This window comes from Acomys russatus, chromosome X (assembly GCF_903995435.1).
Source record: "Acomys russatus chromosome X, mAcoRus1.1, whole genome shotgun sequence".
In the NCBI taxonomy this organism is placed as follows: Eukaryota; Metazoa; Chordata; class Mammalia; order Rodentia; family Muridae; genus Acomys; species Acomys russatus.
Window position 1 is genome coordinate 56,383,328 of NC_067169.1, and position 19,707 is coordinate 56,403,034.

The 19,707-nt window shown below is 42.0% G+C and overlaps 1 protein-coding gene across 1 annotated transcript in view; it reads right to left on the reverse strand.

Annotated features, from left to right (window-relative positions):
* Positions 1–11,126: 11,126 nt before the first annotated feature.
* Positions 11,127–19,707, reverse strand: part of Magt1 (magnesium transporter 1) — a 37,308-nt gene continuing 28,727 nt past the window's right edge. The window contains exons 8-10 of the mRNA XM_051140958.1: positions 18,998–19,072; positions 13,022–13,112; positions 11,127–12,145 (exon numbers count right to left, since the gene is read on the reverse strand). Coding sequence (XP_050996915.1) covers positions 12,130–12,145; positions 13,022–13,112; positions 18,998–19,072 — 182 coding nt within the window. The 3' untranslated portion in view covers positions 11,127–12,129. The remainder of the gene's footprint in view (positions 12,146–13,021; positions 13,113–18,997; positions 19,073–19,707) is intronic.

Below are 19,707 nucleotides of genomic sequence, written 5' to 3' on the forward strand. Positions count from 1 at the left end.
TTTTAGACTAAGTTCCTTAGAGCAATTCCACTGGTATAGTCGGCAGGATTCCAATAGACCAGTTAAACACCAAACCAGCAATTCAGCAACTGCAGCCACTGGAAACTGGATCAGCAGCTAGAACCGGAGACTCGAAGCGTTCACTGCAGCAGTTCTCTTTAGGAGCGTTTTGAAGTAGAATGGTGAACAGCCAAGACCAAAAAGCCCGTCTCTTGTTTTGGGTGTATGTATGTATGTATGTATGTATGTATGTATGTATGTATGTATGTATGTATGTATGTATATACATCTGGAGATATATATATATCTCCAGAGCCTGTACTAGGATGTTTATCAGTTGGCAAAGACCATGCCCGCCCTCAGAAGAGGCAGCTCCTCTTCCAGTGCACAAACATCACCTGTTCTCTCATAAGTCTGTCTTCAGTGGAAAAACACCACACACCCTTACACAAGTCTGTTTCACATCCCACATTTGGGATCAAAACAAAAACATGTTTGCATCCACTACAAAGATGGCTCAGCAGCTAAAAGCACTTGTTGCACTTGACTTAGGTTCAATTTCCAGTACTCACATAGCAGCTCAAAACCATCTGGAACTCCAATCCTAGAGGCTCCAATGCTTTCTTCTGGCCTTTGATAGCTCCAAGGATGAAAGTGATGCATAGACATTCATGCAGGCAGAGTACCACTGTAGTGGAATTTATTTTTTTTTGTAGTGGATAATTTTGGTGTCTTTAAAAAACTCAGTTTTGGCGGGCAGTGGTGGCACACACCTTTAGTCCCCAGCACTCGGGAGGCAGAGGCAGGGGGATCACTGTGAGTTTGAGGCCAGCCTGGTCTACAAAGTGAGTCCAGGACAGCCAAGGCTACACAGAAAGACCCTGTCTCGAAAAAACCAAACCAAAACAAAAAACCTCAGTTATGTTATGTAAACATATTTTTGTTTAATCCCAGATGTGGGATATGGGCTGATTCAGATGGTCTACAAGCAGCACACTATTTGCCTCGTGCTGGCTCTGAGAGGGGCTCTTTGCCAGCTGAGAACTCTGGAGAGGGAGTATACGCCAGAGCCTGGGTGTCGGGGAGGATGGGGGGCTCCGAGAAAGGAAGCTGCTGCTCCTGGTTGCTGCTGATTCAGTGTGATGAGAAGCTGGGAGATATCCTGAAACAAAGATTGGACTTGTCCCGAGGGACCCAGTGACCCTAACATGCAGGAAGTAGTTGAGAGACCTATGCCCCTTCTCCCCACTAACCTACTTTCTCTCCTACATGGTGTTGGGATGTAGGAAAGTATTGGGGTGAAGAAGGAAGAAAGGAAGAGGTGTAGAAACCACAAATTAGTTTTAAAAGGGCTATAAGTGGCACACAGCATTGGGCTTGGAATAATGAAAAAAATCTGGATTCTAATGCCTTAGAGGAGACAATGGGGTATGAGGAAATGAATGTACGCTTTCAGGTTTCAGAATGTCAAAAGGGTTACTGTGGCTTCTGCCACTGGGTTCTCTCCTGCTTTGCTCCCAGAGGGGATTTTTCTGGTTTTGCTTAGTTGTCTTCCTGCATTCCGTTTCAAAAAAAAAAAAAAAAAAAAAAAAAGTTGCGAGGATGCTTGGAAATTTTGAGAGTGGATATGGAGGTATTCGAGAAACAAAAAGTGGATGAAACAGGAAAATAAGAAGGGTCACAATTCTATCATTTTTGAAAGGATTGCAGAGCTGGCTGTGCAACTAGAGTTTGGGGGCAAATATGGAAGTACTTGGGAAGCGAAGGGCACCACTGGAAAAGGGAGAACGAGAGGGTTCAGACCTGGTGACTGGGAGCTGGAGTTTCCCACAATTGCTGCCCTGCCCAGCTCCGACCTACTTTCAGTGTCAAGTTCTCAAAGCCCCTGGGCAGGCTAGGGAGCCAGGAGGAGCAGGCCTACAGATGGAAAGGATTAAAGAGAAACTGCGTTTCAGGAGAAAGGATTAATCTTGAGTAAACTGAGCTGTCATAGGGGCATCTTTGGGTTATGAGATTACCATCATGAGCCTTCCCAGTATCCGCTAAAAGCCTTTATATATAAAAATGCTCAGTGCTTCAATGCAGTAAATTCGGCCATTTAAAAAGAAATTGTGGCCGGGCGTGGTGGCGCACGCCTTTAATCCCAGCACTCGGGAGGCAGAGGAAGGCGGATCGCTGTGAGTTCGAGGCCAGCCTGGTCTACAAAGTGAGTCCAGGACAGCCAAGGCTACACAGAGAAACCCTGTCTCGAAAAACCAAAAAAAAAAAAAAAAAAAAAAATTGTGACCAAGCCACTAAAAGCCTCCAAGCTCAAACGGGCTTGTGCATTAACTCTGAGAAATACGGTATTTTCTGCTAATGCCGAGAAGGCGCCATTCTGGCAGTACTGGGTTCTCTGCAAGAATGCCTAAACTGGACCGGACCGGGAGGGTGGTGGCACAAGCCTTTAATCCCAGCAGAAGCAGGAGGATTACTGTCAGTTCGAGGCCAGCCTGGTCTACAAAGTGAGTCCATGACAGCCAAGGCTACACAGAGAAACCCTGTCTCGAACCTCCCCCTCCGCCCCCAAAAAAAGAATGCCTAAGCTTCTCTGTGGTTTTGGGCACGCTGTGGTAAAAGAGGTCATTTGACTACTGAGTGTAGGCCCAAGAGGGACATATGAGGTAACCTCTTGCCCTTAGGAAACAGCTTTGGAGTCCTAGATCGAGGCTCAGCAGCAAAGGATATGAAAGAAACTATTGAACCAAAAAGTATTTGGTTCATAATCTCCTTTTAAGAAAACAATAACAGGGCTGGAGAGATGGCTCAGCAGTTAAGAGCACTGTCTGCCCTTCCAAAGGTCCTGAGTTCAATTCCCAGCAACCACAGGGTGGCTCAAAACCATCTATGAGATCTGGTGCCTTCTTCTGATGTGCAGGTGTACATGTAAGCAGAACATTGTATATATAATAAATAAATCTTTAAAAAAAGAAAGCAACAACAACAATCGAGGCTGGAGAAATGGCTCAGAGGTTAAGAGCACTGTCTGCTCTTTCAAAGGTCTTGAGTTCAATTCCCAGCAACCACATGGTGACTCACAACCATTTATATGTGATCTGGTGCCCTCTTCTGGCCTGTAGGTGTACATGCAGGTATATATAACCATTTTAAAAAAGCAACAAGTCTCATTCATATTAGAAAAAAAAAAGCCCTGTTTTTAGACTAAAACCATATTTTACTGGAAAGATTTGGCATCTTTAAAAACTCATTTGGCTGGTGGCCAACATTTTTTATCCCATCATTCAAGGGGCTGAGGTAGGTGAACCTCTGTGAGGCCAGCCTGGTCTACAGACAGCCAGGGAGGGCTACACAGAGAAACCCTGTCTCAAAAAAAAAAAAAAAAAAAAAAAAAAAAAAAAAAACCAACCTGGAACGACACACCATTCAATAACCTCAGCTACACACTCCAGCCTTTGCAAGCGCTAACCTCAATATTGTACACACTTATGCACGTGTGATCAAGGTTTGTCTTTTTGTGTCTGGATTATTTCATTTAGTAACATATCCTAAGGCTCAGTCGTGTTGCAAATATTACAATCTCCCCTCCTGCCTCTTGGGCTTAAGTAATCCTCTGCCTCAGTGTTCTGAGTAGTTGGAACTACAGACATGCCACTATAGTCACCTTGGAATGTCCTTTTTTTGTTTGTTTGTTTGTTTTTTGAGACAAGTGTTTCTCTGCTTAGCCTTGGCTGTCCTGGACTCACTTTGTAGACCAGGCTGGCTTCAAACTCACAGCGATCCACCTGCCTCTGCCTCCCGAGTGCTGGGATTAAAGGCGTGTGCCACCATCGCCCAGCATAATGTCCTTAAAAAAAAAATATTTATCTATTATGTATAGTGTTCTGCCTGTATTTGTGCCTGCCCGCCAGAAGAGGGCACCAGATCTCATTATAGATGGTTGTGAGCCATTATATAGTTGCTGGGAATTGAACTCAAGACCTCTGGAAGAGCAGACGACAGTACTTTAAACCTCTGAGCCATCTCTCCAGCCCGGATCTCTGGCTTTTTAAGGTTGAGCAACACTGCACTTTGTGTTTTTCTATCTGGTTGTTGTTAGAAATTGAGCTTACTTTGGTCTTCCAGCTATTGTGAATAATGCTGCTACAAACATGGCGTGGAATAGCTAAAATTCCTACTTTTAGGTTTTGAGGGTATGGGCCTAGAAATTAAATTGCTGTGTTATATGCTAATTCTACTTGAAAAGTGGGATTGTTTTTATACTTGAGTGTTTAAAATAGCCCAGGCTTGCCTCCAACTAGCTATGTGTCCCATGTACTCAAGGCTAGCCTTGAAATTCTGACTCTTTGGGAGATAACACCCAACTGGTAGAAGCACAGGTGTGCACCATCACACCTGATTTTTTTTTTTGAGACAGGACCTCCTGCATTCCCGGCTAGCCTAGAACTTGTTATAAATTAGGTCAGTATGGCCTTCAACTCCAGATCCTCTTTCATCTGCCTCTGGAGCGCTAGGATTATTGGCTGTTTTTGCATTTTTTGAGATAGGATCCTCATCCTTGTGCCTCAACCACCAAATGCTAGGATTACAGGTATATATTACCATGTTTGTTTGTTTGTTTCCGAGATAGGGTTTCTCAGTGTAACAGCTAAGGTTGTCCTAGACTTACTATGTAGACCAGGCTGGACTCGAACTCAGAGATCCACCTGCCTCTGCCTCCCGAGTGCTGGGATTAAAGGCATGGGCCACCACACCCAACTGTTACCATGTTTTAAAATTTTGTTTTTGTTTTTGTTTGTTTGTTTTGAGGTTTTTCCAAGACAGGGTTTCTCTGTGTATCCTTGGCTGTCCTGGACTAACTTTGTAGACCAGGCTGGCCTCGAACTCACATCGATCTGCCTGCCTCTGCCTCCCAAGTGCTGGGATTAAAGGCATGTGCCACCATGCCGGACTCAAAATTTTTCTTTTTCGATTTATTTTTTATCATTGTTATAATTTATTCACATTACATCAGGATTGTAATCCTCTCGCTCTTATCTTCCTGTTCCCATCCTCCTCATGCCTTTGATCTATTCCCCTCCTGTTTGTCTAATGTTAAGTTTTTTGGGGGGTGGGGGTTTCGAGACAGGGTCTCTCTGTGTGGCCTTGACTGTCCTGGATTCGCTTTGTAGACCAGGCTGGCCTCGAACTCACAGCGATCCACCTGCCTCTGCCTTCCCGATGCGGGGGATTAAAGGCGTGCGCCACCCACGCCCGGCCCTAATGTTAAGTTTTAAATCTTATTTTATGTATATGAGTGCTTTGCCTGTATGTATGTATATGTGCGCCATGTGTGTGCCTGGCACCCTTGAATGTCAGAAATCACTGGATCCCCTGGGAGTAGGTTGCTGAGGGCTGGGAAGTGAAACTGGGTTCTCTGGTTAAGAGCAAGAACAAGTGTTCTTAACCATTAAGCCATTGCTCAATACTAATATTTTGATGAGCCTTGGCAATGATTTCCGCAGTTGACTGCTGTCTTATCTTTCCACCAGTTGTAAAGGTTCAATTTCTTCTCATCTTTACTAATTTACTGTTTCTCTGATAGTAACTACTATAGTAGATAAGAAGCAGTATGTCATTGTGGGCTTGGTCTCCATCTGCAAACCAATCAATTTAGAATGTTATGTAGTTTGGGCTGTCCTTGCACTCTTGAGTCTCCAGCCTGAGGAAGGTCCCAAGTGCTGAGATTACAAGCATGTGTGCAATTTCTGGGTATTTTCTTCTTGTGTTTTTGAGGGAAGATCTCACAATGTAGCAGCAGCTGGCCTGGAACTATGGGAACCAGGGTTACTTACAAGATCCACCTGTCTTGGCCTCCTGAGCACTGGGATTAAAGGCGTGCTATTACCATGCTCTATTTCATTGCTTTGAATTGTATTCTATTTCAGGTGCTGTTAAGCCTTGGTAGTTATTTTTTGTTGTTGTTGCTGTTTGCTTTTGAGATAGACTCAGGTAACCCAAGCTAGCCTCAAACTGTGTAGCAGAGGCTAACTCTCTATTCTTGATCCTCCAGCTTCTCTCTGCCTCCTAAATGCTGGGACTACAATTTGGCCACCATGCCAGCTTACACTGGTATTTTCACTTTAATTTCATGAAGGAAAAAGAGAACGCAAGGTTTAAGGGATACTTGTGCACAAAGTTCAGAAGCATCTCTAGGTTATTACTGCTCTGGTTTCCATTCCTGGCAAAAGGCAGTCTATCTCCCCACTAACATTTATTTTCAGACTAAAGAGTGTCAATCAAAACTCCCTCCTTAGGGCACCTGCATGCTTCAGGCTCTCCAGGGAAATGCCTTCTTCATTTCATCCAGAAATCTGGATGTCAGGAAGCAATCAAGGTGGACTATGGCCTCCAGAGAGCAATTTGCATCTGAAAGTGAAATATAATCCATAGGGTATTTTCAGCAAAATGAGAAACCAGTAAGCATTTCCTTGGAATAACCTTCAGTAAATTGCTTCATTTTTCTAGGGCAGGTTTTCTTCAGCAGTGCAAGTGAAGGTACTAATTTAAGCACATCTAATGTCTTTTTTGGCTTTGGCTTTCAAAACTATCAGGGTACTGTATTAACATTCATTTTACCCTTGCTCAAAATGGGTAGGGACCATGTCATGAAATCTAATGGTAGATATATAAGTTCCAAGCACAGCCTTTCTTCTCTTTTTCTTTTTTTTTGGTTTTTCAAGACTGAGTTTCTCTGTGTAGCCTGGGCTGTCCTGGACTCACTTTGTAGACCAGGCTGGCCTCGAACTCAGAGATCCACCTGCTTCTGCTTCCCAAGTGCTGGGATTAAAGGTGAGCGCTACCACATCCGGCCTTTTTTGTTTGTTTGTTTGTTTTGAGACAGGGTTTTCTCTGTGTATCATTGGCTGTCCTGGACTCTTTGTAGACCAGGCTGGCCTTGAACTCATAGTGATCTACCTGCCCTTGCCTCCCTGAGTGCTGTGATTATAGGCATGCACCACTATGAGAATTCAAGCACAGCCTTTCTGAAAATTATTTCAATCTTTTTGTTTTGTTTTGTTTTGTTTTTTGAGTCAAGGTCTTAAGTTGTCTGCATGGCTTCCAACTCACTTGTAGCTGAAAATGACTTCCACTCCTTCAGAGTTCTTTCCTGCTCTGTTCTATTAAAGACATATGTTTTGGCCGGGTGTGGTGGCACATGCCTTTAATCCCAGCATTTGGAAAGCAGAGGCCAGCCTGGTCTACAAAGTGAGTCTAGGACAGCTAAGACTACACAGAGAACCCCTAATTCGGAAAAACCAAACTTCCCCAAAAATGTGTTCCAATTTAAAATAAATATAATTCAGGTTTTTTGTTCAGGACAGGGTTTCTCTATTTAGCCCTGGCTGTCCTGGAACTCACTTTGTAGACCAGGCTGGCCTCCAACACACAGAGATCTGCCTGCCTGTCTCCCAGAGTCCTGGGATTAAAGGTGTGGGGGACCACCCATGGCATTCCTGTTTTTCAAACAGATTTAATTTAGTTGTATACTGTCATATACAACCAAGAAAAGCGCCACACTCTAGTCCCATGTGTCTTAATCTTCCCAATGTTGTGACCCTTTAATACAGTTCCTCATGTGGTAATGACCCCCAATCATAAAGCTATTTTCATTGCTATTTTGTAACTATAAATTTGCTATTATGAATCATAATGTAAATATCTGTGTTTTTTGATGGTCTGAGATGACCCCTGTGAAAAGGTTATTAGACCCCCAAATGGGTCTTGACCCACAGGTTAAGAACCTTTGTTTTTGAGAGGTGGTCTCACTAGAAAGCTTGGGATAGGCTGGCCTGGGAGTGCTATGTAGAGAACGGTGGCCTCTAACTCATAGAGATCTACCTGCCTCCATTTCCCAATGCTGGGATTACAGGTATGTGCCACCACACCCGGCTAAAAGTTTATCTTAAACTGGAGGCGATTAAGGAAACTGTTCTATGAAATGCACTGTTGCAGGACAGTATAAGATTTAGGAGGGGCTGGAGAGATGGCTCAGAGGTTAAGAGCACTGACTGCTTTCCCAGAGGTCATGAGTTCAACTCCCAGTAACCACATGGTGGCTCACAACCATCTATAATGTGATCTGATGCCCACTTCAGCACTGTATACATAAGAAGATTTAGGGAATTTTGCCAGGCGGTGGTGGTGCACGCCTTTGATCCCAGTACTCAGGAGGCAGAGGCAGGCAGATTGCTGTGAGTTCAAGGCTGGCCTGGTCTACAAAGCTAGTCCAGGACAGCCAAGGCTACACAGAGAAACCCTGTCTCGAAAAACAAAACAAAAAAACAAAAAAGATTTAGGAAATTTTAATTATACATTTACGATTAAATTTTTTTGGACTTATTTATTTATTGTATATACAGTGCTCTGCCTCCATGACAGAAGAGGGCATTAGATCTAATTATAGATGGTTGTGAGCCACCCTGTGGATTGCTGGGAATTGAACTCAGGACCTCTGGAAGAGCAGTCAATACTCTTAACCTCTGAGCCATTGCTCCAGCTCCTAAGATGAAATATTCTAATTTAAGAATCCCCCTTGGATATTTCAAATTGAGCTCTCTGTAGAAAGGTGCTATGGTTTGAGTTCGAGGCCAGCCTGGTCTACAAAGCTAGTCCAGGATGGCCAAGGCTACACAGAGAAACCCTGTCTCGAAAAACCAAAAAAACAAACAAAAAAAAAAAAAAAAGGGGAAAGAATACCTTCATAGGTTCATTTGCTAGCTAGTGGTAGTAGTGTTTGGGAAGCTGTAGACCCTTTAAGAGCTATTCTTGCTAGAGTGTATCACTGGCCCTATATCTTTTAAAAAATAGTTATTTATTTATTTTATGTATATGAGTGCTCTGTCTGCATGTATACCTGCATGCCATAAGACGGCACCTGATCTCAGTATAGATGGTTGTGAGGCACCATGTGTTTGCTAGGAATTGAATTCAGGACCTCTCAAAGAGCAGACAGTGCTCTTAACTGCTGAGCCATCTCTTCAGCCCGACATCTTTCTTTTTAAGATTTATTACATATTACATATACAGTGTTCTGCCTGCACACCAGAAGAGGGCACTAAATCTAATTACAGATGGCTATGAGCCACCATGTGGTTGCTGGGAATTGAACTCAGGACCTCTGGAAGAGCAGTCAGTGCTCTTAACCTCTGGGCCATCTCTCCAGTCCCTGGCCCCACATCTTATTCTCTTATTTCATGACTGCCTGGGGGCTTCATGCTCTAGCTGCCATGTCTTCTCTAGAATACATTCCTTTGGAACTATAGGCCAAAGTGGACCCTTTCTTCCTTAAATGGCTCTAATCAGATTATTTTATAATGGTAACAGAAAAGAAATGACAACAGAGGATCAAAAACCTGTAATTTAGATTGTAAAAGTTTATTGACAGGAAGCAGTAAGCCAGACATCTGGTTATCTTTGCTATAATAATGTATCCTTTTTGAACAGTTATTAAAAATACATAATGAATTATATTTAAACCAGTACTAGAAAAGTAAATTAAGAATCTACTTAAGGCACTTCAGATAAAAGCTAAATTTAAAATTTCCACAAAAGTAATACTATTTTAAGGAGGACATCTGCTTTCCACAGACTTCAGTGAGAGCACGACTTTCTCCGTACTGAAGAATTTTGCTCTTAACAATGAGAACAGACAAATCACTGACCATGGGAGACACCAGGAGACACCGAGCTTACACAGCAGGACTGCTGCCCAGTTCAATTCTACAAGTTTTCACAGGACTTTCCTAGGAATCACAGCATAAATTCATTTGGCAGAGACAAGTATAAGAATAGGAGAGAAGGAATTACTCAATTTACAAGTAACGATTAACTGTATCTTCTTACTCATCAAATTTATAACAACAACAACAAACAAAAAGAAGTCACAGTCTCTCTCTCTCTCTCTCTCTCTCTCTCTCTCTCTCTCTCTCTCTCTCTCTCTCTCTCTCTCTCTCTCTCGTCTTTGGGATAGGGTTTTATGTAGCTCAGGCTGGCCTTAAACTCACTATATATACACACGGATGAGCTCGAACTTCTGATCTTCCTGTCTCTGGAGTGCCCTGGGATTACATGTGTGCACCACCATATGTGGCTTATGTGATGTTGTGGATCGAACCCATGGCTTCATGTATGCTAGGTGAGAACTTTATCAACTGAACCACAAACCTATCTCTGTATCTTTTCAATGTAATATTTCCAATATTTCTTTACCTTTTTCCACAGTTACAATTCCCATGTTTTTGTGATGCTGGGTATTGAACGTTAAAGATGCTAGCCAAGTGTTCTACCACTGAGCTACATTCCAACCCCACACTTTGATAACAGTGGCATTTCAGATTGTTCTTCATAACTATGGTGGAGGCCTGAGTTAGTTATATTATAACCATGATTTAAATAGTCCTCATGGAAATTTGGTTAGCATATATGGTTGTTTCCACTATGAGAAAAAAAAGACAAAATTAAAACAAAATCCCTTCATAGTTTTATTTTCTGACATATTTGTGAAGTGAGGTGTTGATATGATGCCAGACTGTGTCTCAAATTCTTAGACTTCATCAATTCTACTACTTAAGCCACCAGGGTACCTAAGAGCAGAGGCAGGTACCCACCACCATTCTTTGTATCTTTAATTTATGGGGTAAATAAAAGCTAAAATGATAGCAAAAAGCAGCCCATGGTCAACGGTGGTACATGCCTGCAATCCCAGCACTTGAGATGCAGGTCTCCATAAGAGAGTTCAAGACCAGCCAGTCTCAAAAAGGGAAACAGAAAGAGACCAGGTTTCAAGAAACATTCCTTTTAGAAAACCAACACACAAACAACAAAAATGAAAACAAAAGCCAGACCAGGTTTCAAGAATTACTTATTTAAAAAATAGCCCATGTTTCAGGGGAAAAAAAACCAAAAGAACATGTTTCAAGGAACATTGCTTAAAAAGAAACAAAAATAATACACAGACAAGGTTTCAAGAAGTATTTCTTTTTTCTGTGGCATTGGGGGTTGAACCCGGAGTGTTATTCACGCTAGGCAACCACTCAACCACTGAGCCACAACTTCAACTTGAAAACATTTCATTTTTCTCCCTTCCATTTTTTTTTTGAGACATGGTCTCACTATGTAGCCCAGGCTGGCCACAAACTCAGATCAGCCTGCATCTGCCACAAGCCTGGCAAAACATTTCAATACATAGGCAACAAATAGATATTTCATGATTTTCTTTTCTCATTCTAAGACAGTCCTTTCCCAGAACAACACAACTCAGCTTATTTCTCTGTTAGGTAAAAATGAGATCAATGACACTGTCTAACTTAGACAAACATTAGAGATCATTTTATAAGTTACACTGATTTTTCACAACAAACTATCATTATTAGAGAAGGACCACTTTAAATAAAACTAGAAACAGAATGAATCAAAAATCTTTCCATGTACAAGGCAGTTATAGCACAATCATGCAGAAATCATAGTCTTTAGTTAGAGGTACTTCTTAATGTGTAAAAGAGGCATATATAGCTCTGATTTCTGTAGGAAATACAGAGGAAGACAGATGTGTTTTTCTGAAGGCTACATGGTCCATTTTCAGAAGATCACATAGTGCATATGGTACCTTGGCCCAAAAGGAAAGATCTGTAAAGTACATACATCTGCACAAAGAAGGGAAACTAATGATGGCTGCCAGATGCAGTTATCTGTAATAGGCAGAGGTGGAAATTTCTGGCCACAACCTTTCATCCCCAACCTTACATAAGCTAAAATCAGACGATCAAGTTAACTAAAGTAATTTTGAATTTTGCTCTAAGTAAAATGAAGTAGTCATTTAAAATTTTTACAATGTACTTAATTCTACAAAAATCAAATGTTTCATAAGTTCATTGGGAAGGGAAGGTTAAAGAGGAGAGTAATTCCAATACTTCATGATCTTACGATTGCTTGTTAAGGCACTACACATCTTTGGTTAAATGATGAACTATTTAAATCACTTGACAAAACAAGAGGTAATATAAACTACATGAGTTGCAGTCTTCCAACACCACATATTTTTTATTTTTCAGTTTCCATTACCACAATGTCTGTGTTTCGCTGGAACTTTCTTTAACTCATTAGAAAGCTGAAACAAAATATATATTAATGCATTAGTCTCTGGAAGAAAAGCAAGTTTTGATTATTTTTTTGTTTTGTTTTTCTTTGTTTTTCGAGACAGGGTTTCTCTGTGTAGCCTTGACTGTCTTGGACTCACTTTGTAGATCTGGCTAGCCTCGAACTCACAAAAGAGCTTCCCAGCAGATCATTTGTGAGTTCAACAACCTGGTCTACAAAGTGAGTTCTAGGACAATCAGGACCACACAGAGCAACCCTGTCTTGAAAAACTAAACAAAAACAACCCCTCCACAAACGAAACTCCTTGCAATCCCACAAAAGAAATCATCAGACAGCTGGGTAGTGTACACCTTTAATCCCAGCACTAAGGGGCAAAGGCAGGCTCTGTGAGTTAAGAGTCCAGTATCATCTATGTAGTGAGACCATGTCTCAAAGGAGAGGGGGAAGAGGAAGAGGGAGAGAGACCATACAAACCAAGCCAGGAGAGGTACATGCCTCTAGTCCCAGCATTTGGGATGCAAAAACACTGCTGCCAAGTTTAAGGGCAGTCTGGTCTACATAATGAGTTACAAACCAGTGAGAGAAACATAGTGAGATCCTATCTCAAAAATACTACCAACACAGAAAACACACCCTCAAGTACAATGACCTCAAAAAGATTGAATATGACAGCGTATGCCTGCAATCTCAGAACTTGGGTAACAGAGAAAGGAGGGTCAGGAGCTCAAGGCTAGCTGGGGTATATGAGATCCTGTTGCAAAACCAAAACAAAATAAAGTAGAAGCCAGAAGACATTTAAAAATGAAGGAATAAAAAGCTAAGCAATAAAATATTATAAAACAATACTAACTCTAATCAGTTTAAGTATAGGTAAAGTAAGAATTACCTGTATGGATAGCCATGGTATTTTGATCGAAAGATAGAGAGCATCCAGCTGAAGAATAACACAACAAGTCCAATTCCAGCCACACACATCACTGTGAAAAAAAAAAGTAAAACCATCAGGTTGTACCTAACGAACCACCAGGACAATGCAGGCTGTACATTTCCAAGGAGGAAAATTTACTAAGAAACAGCTTTCCAAACGGTTTGAGCAGCATTTTCAGGTACGGGGTTTATTGTTTTAATACAGATTCTGACAACAAGGGTTAGGAGGAAGAGAGGTGCCCTGGAAGAAAGTAAGGCACATCATAGAACATGGGTATGAGCTTCTCTGAGAGTCACTCCTATCTCCTCCCCTACCCCTGCTCCGAGACAGGGTTTTCCTGTGTAGCCTTGGCTGTTCTTGAACTCTCAGAGATCCACCTCCTCGGCCTCCCAGAGAGCTGGGATTAAATATGTGTGTCACCACCACCCAGCTCTCAGCTCCATTTTTAACTTTGCAGAGTTTGCATTCCTCTTAAACTTACACCAGTACTATGCAATTGAACCAGTTTATTTATATACCTGTGCAATTCAATTATATAAAATAATATATTTCTTTAAACATATCACACTTATGACTATAATCCCAGACTTCATGAGGCAGAGGCAGCAGGACTGAAGCCAATATAAGGTTAGGGCAGTTTCCAAAGCAAGTTCCAGGCTAACTAGGGCTACATAGCAAGACCCTGTCTGAAAAGATAAATTAATTAAAAGCATCACAGCCTTCAATAATTTAATTTTTTAAAAGTCTTATAGCTGGGCGTGGTGGCACACGCCTTTAATCCCAGCACCCGGGAAGGCAGAGGCAGGCGGATTGCTGTGAGTTCGAGGTCAGCCTGGTCTACAAAGTGAGTCCAGGATGGCCAAGGCTACACAGAGAAACCCTGTCTTGAAAAACCAAAAAAAAAAAAAAAAAAAAAAAAAAAAAAAAAAAAAAAAAAGTCTTATTTCTGTGATCCCAGCACTTGGGAAGAAGAGGTAGGAATACCAAGTGTTCAAGGCCAGTTTAGACTACATTGTGTGAGATTGGCTTGGCCTTTATGAGACCAACTCCAAAACACAAAAAAGGCCAAGCATCAAGCTGGAGAGATGGCTCAGCAGTTCCAAGTATGGACTGCTCTTGCATAGGACACAAACTCACTTTCAAGCACCCCCAGTGGGAAGCTAATTCTATGATGGATCCAATTCCTCTGGCCTCCAAGGGAACCTATATTCACACGCACATACCCATACAGACACATATGTATAATTAAGCATTATAAAACAGATTCTGAAGAGAAAAGGACAGCTGTGGTGGAGCACACATGGAACTTTGTACTCAAGGGGTAGAGTCTAGAGCCAGCAGTTCAAGCCCACCCTGAGCTACATGGTGAGTTCACATGCTCTCTCTACATAGCAAATCCCAAGCCAGCCAGAACTACATAGTAAGACTACCTTAAAAAGGAAGAATCTGGGAACTAGATGAAATTATGACAATTTCAATACATTCTGGCACAGTGTCTTACCACTTAAATTCATACCAGATTGTATTTGGATGGCATTTTCCAAATGAGGAATACTGAAATGGGCAATCTGAATCATTATTGGGCCAGCAAGGTGGTTCAGTAAGAAAAGGTGCTTGCTGCCAAGGCTGACTATCTGAGTTTAATCCCCACAACCCACATATAGATGAATTTTACTTTAAATTTTTGAAGATTTGTTCATTATTTTATGTGTGAGTACTCTATCTGCATGTACACATGCATACCAGAAGAGGCATCACATCCCAGTACAGATGGTTGTGAGCCACCATGTGGGTGCTGGGAATTGAACTCAGGCCCTCTGGAAGAGTAGATAATGCTCTTAAAACCACTGAGTTATGTCTCTAGCCCTGTAGAGGCATTTAATCCCGTAACATGGCTACTTTGATCACATTAAAGGCCCTCAAGGTCTGCATGATCTTAGTATACAACTTTAATCCCAAACAATGAAGGTGAAGTTAGTTTGTCCAAGGAAGCACCCATATTTCTAAGTGATGTCTGACAGGCAAAGTGACGAATCAGAGAAAGATTTGACAGAATAGGATACGCTGAGCTCTCATGAGAACAGGGAGGAAAGACAGAGAATGAGGCGCCAGAAACAGAGAGAAGCCAGTTTGAATCAGTCAGCGTGGAGAGGAGTTTGAACCAGAACAGTTGAGGCCAACAAGAGTTCAGAAAGAGCTAGAAAGGGTGAGTTTATTGAGCAGTAAGTCTGAGAGGCTGAAAGCATTGTAGGCCTAGGTTAGCAGACAGAGGCAGTAAGCATCCAAGACAACAATTACATCAGGTCAGTAAAAGATACTTTGACATCCACATAGGAGAAGAGAAGGGACTCCTACAAGTTGTCCTCTGACCTCAACATGCATGTTATGCCATGTTTTCATGTATTTACATACATACATACCCCAAAAGAAAAATATAGTAAAAATACTTTAAAAATAAATCTAGAAAATAATCACAGTGTATTATGTATTAAATGGTTAATGCATATGTTCTTATAATAAAAGGTTTGTTTTTATTATTTTTGAGACAGGGTCACACTAGGAAGAATGGCTTAGAGCTTGCTTTGTAGACCAAACTGGACTCAAACTCAGAGATGCACCTGCCTCCTGAGTGCTTGGACTACACAGGTGTGCAACACCCACGCTTGGCAAGTTGTCTGTCAAATCAGAAATCTAATATATTCATCTTTTTACAGAAAATAAATATTAGGTATGAATGATTTAACATTTTAACAAAATTCCAGCAACTATGTTAACAACAAATTATATGGGAGGCCTCTTTTTCAACAATAAAAATATGTGAATATTTGTTAGAGACAGGGTCTCATGTGGCCTGAGGTGGCCTCAAACTATGTAGCAATGGATGGCCTTGAATTCCTTAATCCTTCTGCTTTCACCTGCCAAGTCCTTGAATTACAAGTGTCACATTGCACAGCCTTTTCATTTTTTGAGACAGGGTTTTTAGATTCTTTAAAAACCCACAGAAATATAAGAGTATGATTTCCTTTTAATCCCAGAAGTTGGGATATGTGGCTACTTTGAAGCAGTTGACTATGACTGGCCTCATGCCCTTGCTGGGGTATGATTTTGCCAGTTGCAGATAGTTTCTAGGATTGTGTGATGTTTGAAATTTTGAGGACTAAGCCGGGTGGTGGTGGTGCACACCTTTAATCCTAGCACTTGGGAGGCAGAGGCAGGTCGATCTCTGTGAGTTCGAGGCCAGCCTGGTCTACAAAGCCAGTCCAGGACAGCTAAGGCTACACAGAGAGACCCTGTCTCGAAAAACAAACAAACAAAAGAAAATCTGAGGATTTAGCCAGGCAGTGGTGGCACACACCTTTAATCCCAGCACTTGGGAGGCAGAGGCAGGTGGATCTCTGTGAGTTCGAGGCCAGTCTGGTCTACAAAGCAAGTCCAGGATAGTCAAGGCTACACAGAAAAATGCTGTCTCAAAAAACCAAAAAAAAAAAAAAAAAAAAAAAAAAAAAAAAAAAGAAATTCTAAGGACTTTTCAGAGTGTATATAAATGCTTCCTCCCTGATTGAGGGAGGAAGGGTTGTTGGTTGGTTGCTGTTAAGTAGTCATGTGTAAAGAAGAAACAACAAGAAGTAATTAGATATCTGATGGCAAAGATCAAGGTTGCCCCAAGGATATGGATGTCCCTTCCCTAATCAGCAGGGAATAGTCTACCTATGTAGCCCTCTTTCAAACTCCTGACTTTACTCAGGGGTCTCTTTCCATCTCCTTTTTTCTTTTTGAGACAGGGTTTCTCTGTGTAGCCTTGGCTGTCCTGGACTCACTCTGTAGATTAGGCTGGCCTTGAACTCACAGCGATCTGCCTGCCTCTGCCTCCCTCCTCCCCCCAGTGCTGGGATTAAAGGCGTGTGCCACCACTGCCTGGCTCTTTTTTTCCCTCTCAGTGTTAGGAAAGTCAGGAAGAAAAGGAGTGGAGAAGTGTGGGAGAAAGAAGAACCCACTAAGTAGTAAAAGTCCAGCTGCAGGGTCTTACTACATAGCACAGATGGCAGTCCTCTTGTCTCAGCCTCTGGAGTGCTGGGATTATAGACTGTGCCACCATACCTAACTGTAAATGTTCTAAAGTGTAAACAGTAGACGGTGCCAGGGGTACAAGACCTTGCAGTAATTCTTTCTTTCAGTCTCTACTTCTGAAGTTTTGGAATTACCAGTGTGTGCTACCTCTGCCTACCTAAGTTTTTTATTTGTTTTGTTTCAAAGCAGGGTCTCAATATATAGCCATGTCTGGCCTGGAACTTGTTATGTTCTCCAGTCTGGCCTTAGACTTGCATCACTCTTACTTTAGCATCTCGAGTATTTATTTTTTCTTTTATTTTTGGGACAGGGTTTCTTTGTGAAGCCCTGGCTTGCTCTCTCTCTGTACTGTTGGTGACCTTGCCCATTCAAGGCGAGCAATCTACTATAAAGCTAAATCCCCAGGCCTGTTCATAGTTTTTTTTTCCATGTTGTTTTGTTTTGGGATATTGGGGACTGAATCTAGAGCCTAGCACATGTTAGGTAAGTACTATACCACAAACTTATATGCCCAGTTCCCTTTTTACTTTTTCATTTTGAGACAGAGTCTTAACTAGGTTGTGATCTTGTTGGTTTCCACCTCATTTATAGCCCAGTCAGGCCTCGAACTTGTGATCCTCTTCCCTCACCCACATGAATGCATAGAAATATGGGCTAGTACCATCAAGTCTGATTCCCACATATACAGTTTTTAAAAAGAGATTATTTACTTATTATGTATACAGTGCTCTGTCTGCATGTACACCTGCAGGCCGGAAAAGGGTACCAGATCTCACTATAGATGGATGTGAGCCACCATGTGGTTGCTGGGAATTGAACTCAGGAGCTTTGGAAGGGCAGACAGTGCTCTTAACCTCTGAGCCATCTCTCCAGCCCCAAATACACAGTTTTTACAGATGGGGCTGGAGAAGCGGCTCAGCTGGTAAAGTACTTGTCTATCATACACCAATTCCTGGGTTCAGACCCCAGCAAAGTGGACACAATGGCACTATCTGTAATCTTAGTGTAAGGCTCTCTCTCTCTCAGCCTAAGCCTGGGAACGTGACCCAGAAAGAATTGAAGGACAGTTCCAGTTTCTGAGATCAAAGTGGCCAACTGAGATAAACAATTTCAACTAAAATAAACAATTCTCAGAAAAATACCATCTGGAAACTCTCTGGAAACTCCCCAACACCCCTCCCTGCCAAGAATAGCCCCCAAGACCAACGACCCCTGCAATAGCCAATAACATTTAGACAAGCACTCCTAGCGATCACCAGAGCCAATCCTAACATAGGGCATGCAGCCCCTCCAAACCTTTGCGGTTTTAGCCTTTAAGAGCAATCTGTAACAGTGACTCGGGGTGCCTGAGTGCTGAGGCCCCCTGATGCGCATCAGCAATAAACCTTGTGCCTTTGCATAAACACTGTGGTCCTCGAGTGGTCTCTCGTGGCGACCCCCTACCCGAGTGGACTCTAGGGTCCAACATTAGCACTTGGAGGGTGGACTGGAGGATCATAAGTTCAGGTTCAGCCTCAGTGTGAAGATGATCCAGGCTATACAGACCCTGTCTCAAAAAACAGGATGCTTTTATAAATGGAAAGGGATGATGAGCATAGAGGGTGAGGCAGGAGAATTGAAAGTTTAAAGTCAGCTTGGCCACATAGCAGAGCTTATCTGAACATAAAAGGCAATCAAACAAACAAAAAAGTGGAATGAAATAGATTATATTAAACTTTTTAGTTGTTCTTGGTGGAATAACATAGAAACCTCTTCCTGTAATAGCTTCCGTTTCTTTTTCATATTTCCTATACAGGGAAAGTGATTAGAGAAGATTCTTTTTTCTGTGTTAAAGGCAGAATTGGAACACTGTGGCATATGACTTACTCCTTCTCTTCCCAATATCCATGTCAGAGGTAGCAGCTTCACACAAAAGCACCATGCCCAAGGTAACTCCACCATCTTAGAAAAACTCTTTAAGGAGAAATTCATGTAGCCACAAAAGACATACCACTTTCCTATTCCCAGTTTTTCATGAACAAAATTAAGATAAATTTATAAAACTTCAAGTCTTAATTTTAAAACAATAACCAAAACAAATACTAGTATATGTATACAATATTATTTACTATAAAGATTTAATTAAAAAGTAAAGTTTGCCGGGCGTGGTGGCACATGCCTTTAATCCCAGCACTTGGGAGGCAGAGGCAGGTGGATTACTGTGAGTTAGAGGCCAGCCTGGCCTACAAAGTGAGTCTAGGATAACCAACGCTCCACAGAGAGACCCTGTCTCAAAAAAAAAAAAAAAAGCACGGTTGAGCCAGGCATGGTAGCAACGCTAGCCTGGGCTACACGAGACTCTTGTCCTAAAAAACAAAGCAAAACATGGGGGTTGGAGAGATGGCGCAGAGGTTAAGAGCACTGTCTGCTCTTCCAGAGGTCCTGAGTTCATTTCCCAGCAACCACATGGTGGCTCACAACCATCTATAATGAGATCTGGTGCCCTCTTTTGGCAGGCAAGCACACATGCAGGGAGAACATTGTATACATAGTAAAACAAAACAAAACAACAACAAAATCAGGGCCCAAAGGTAGTG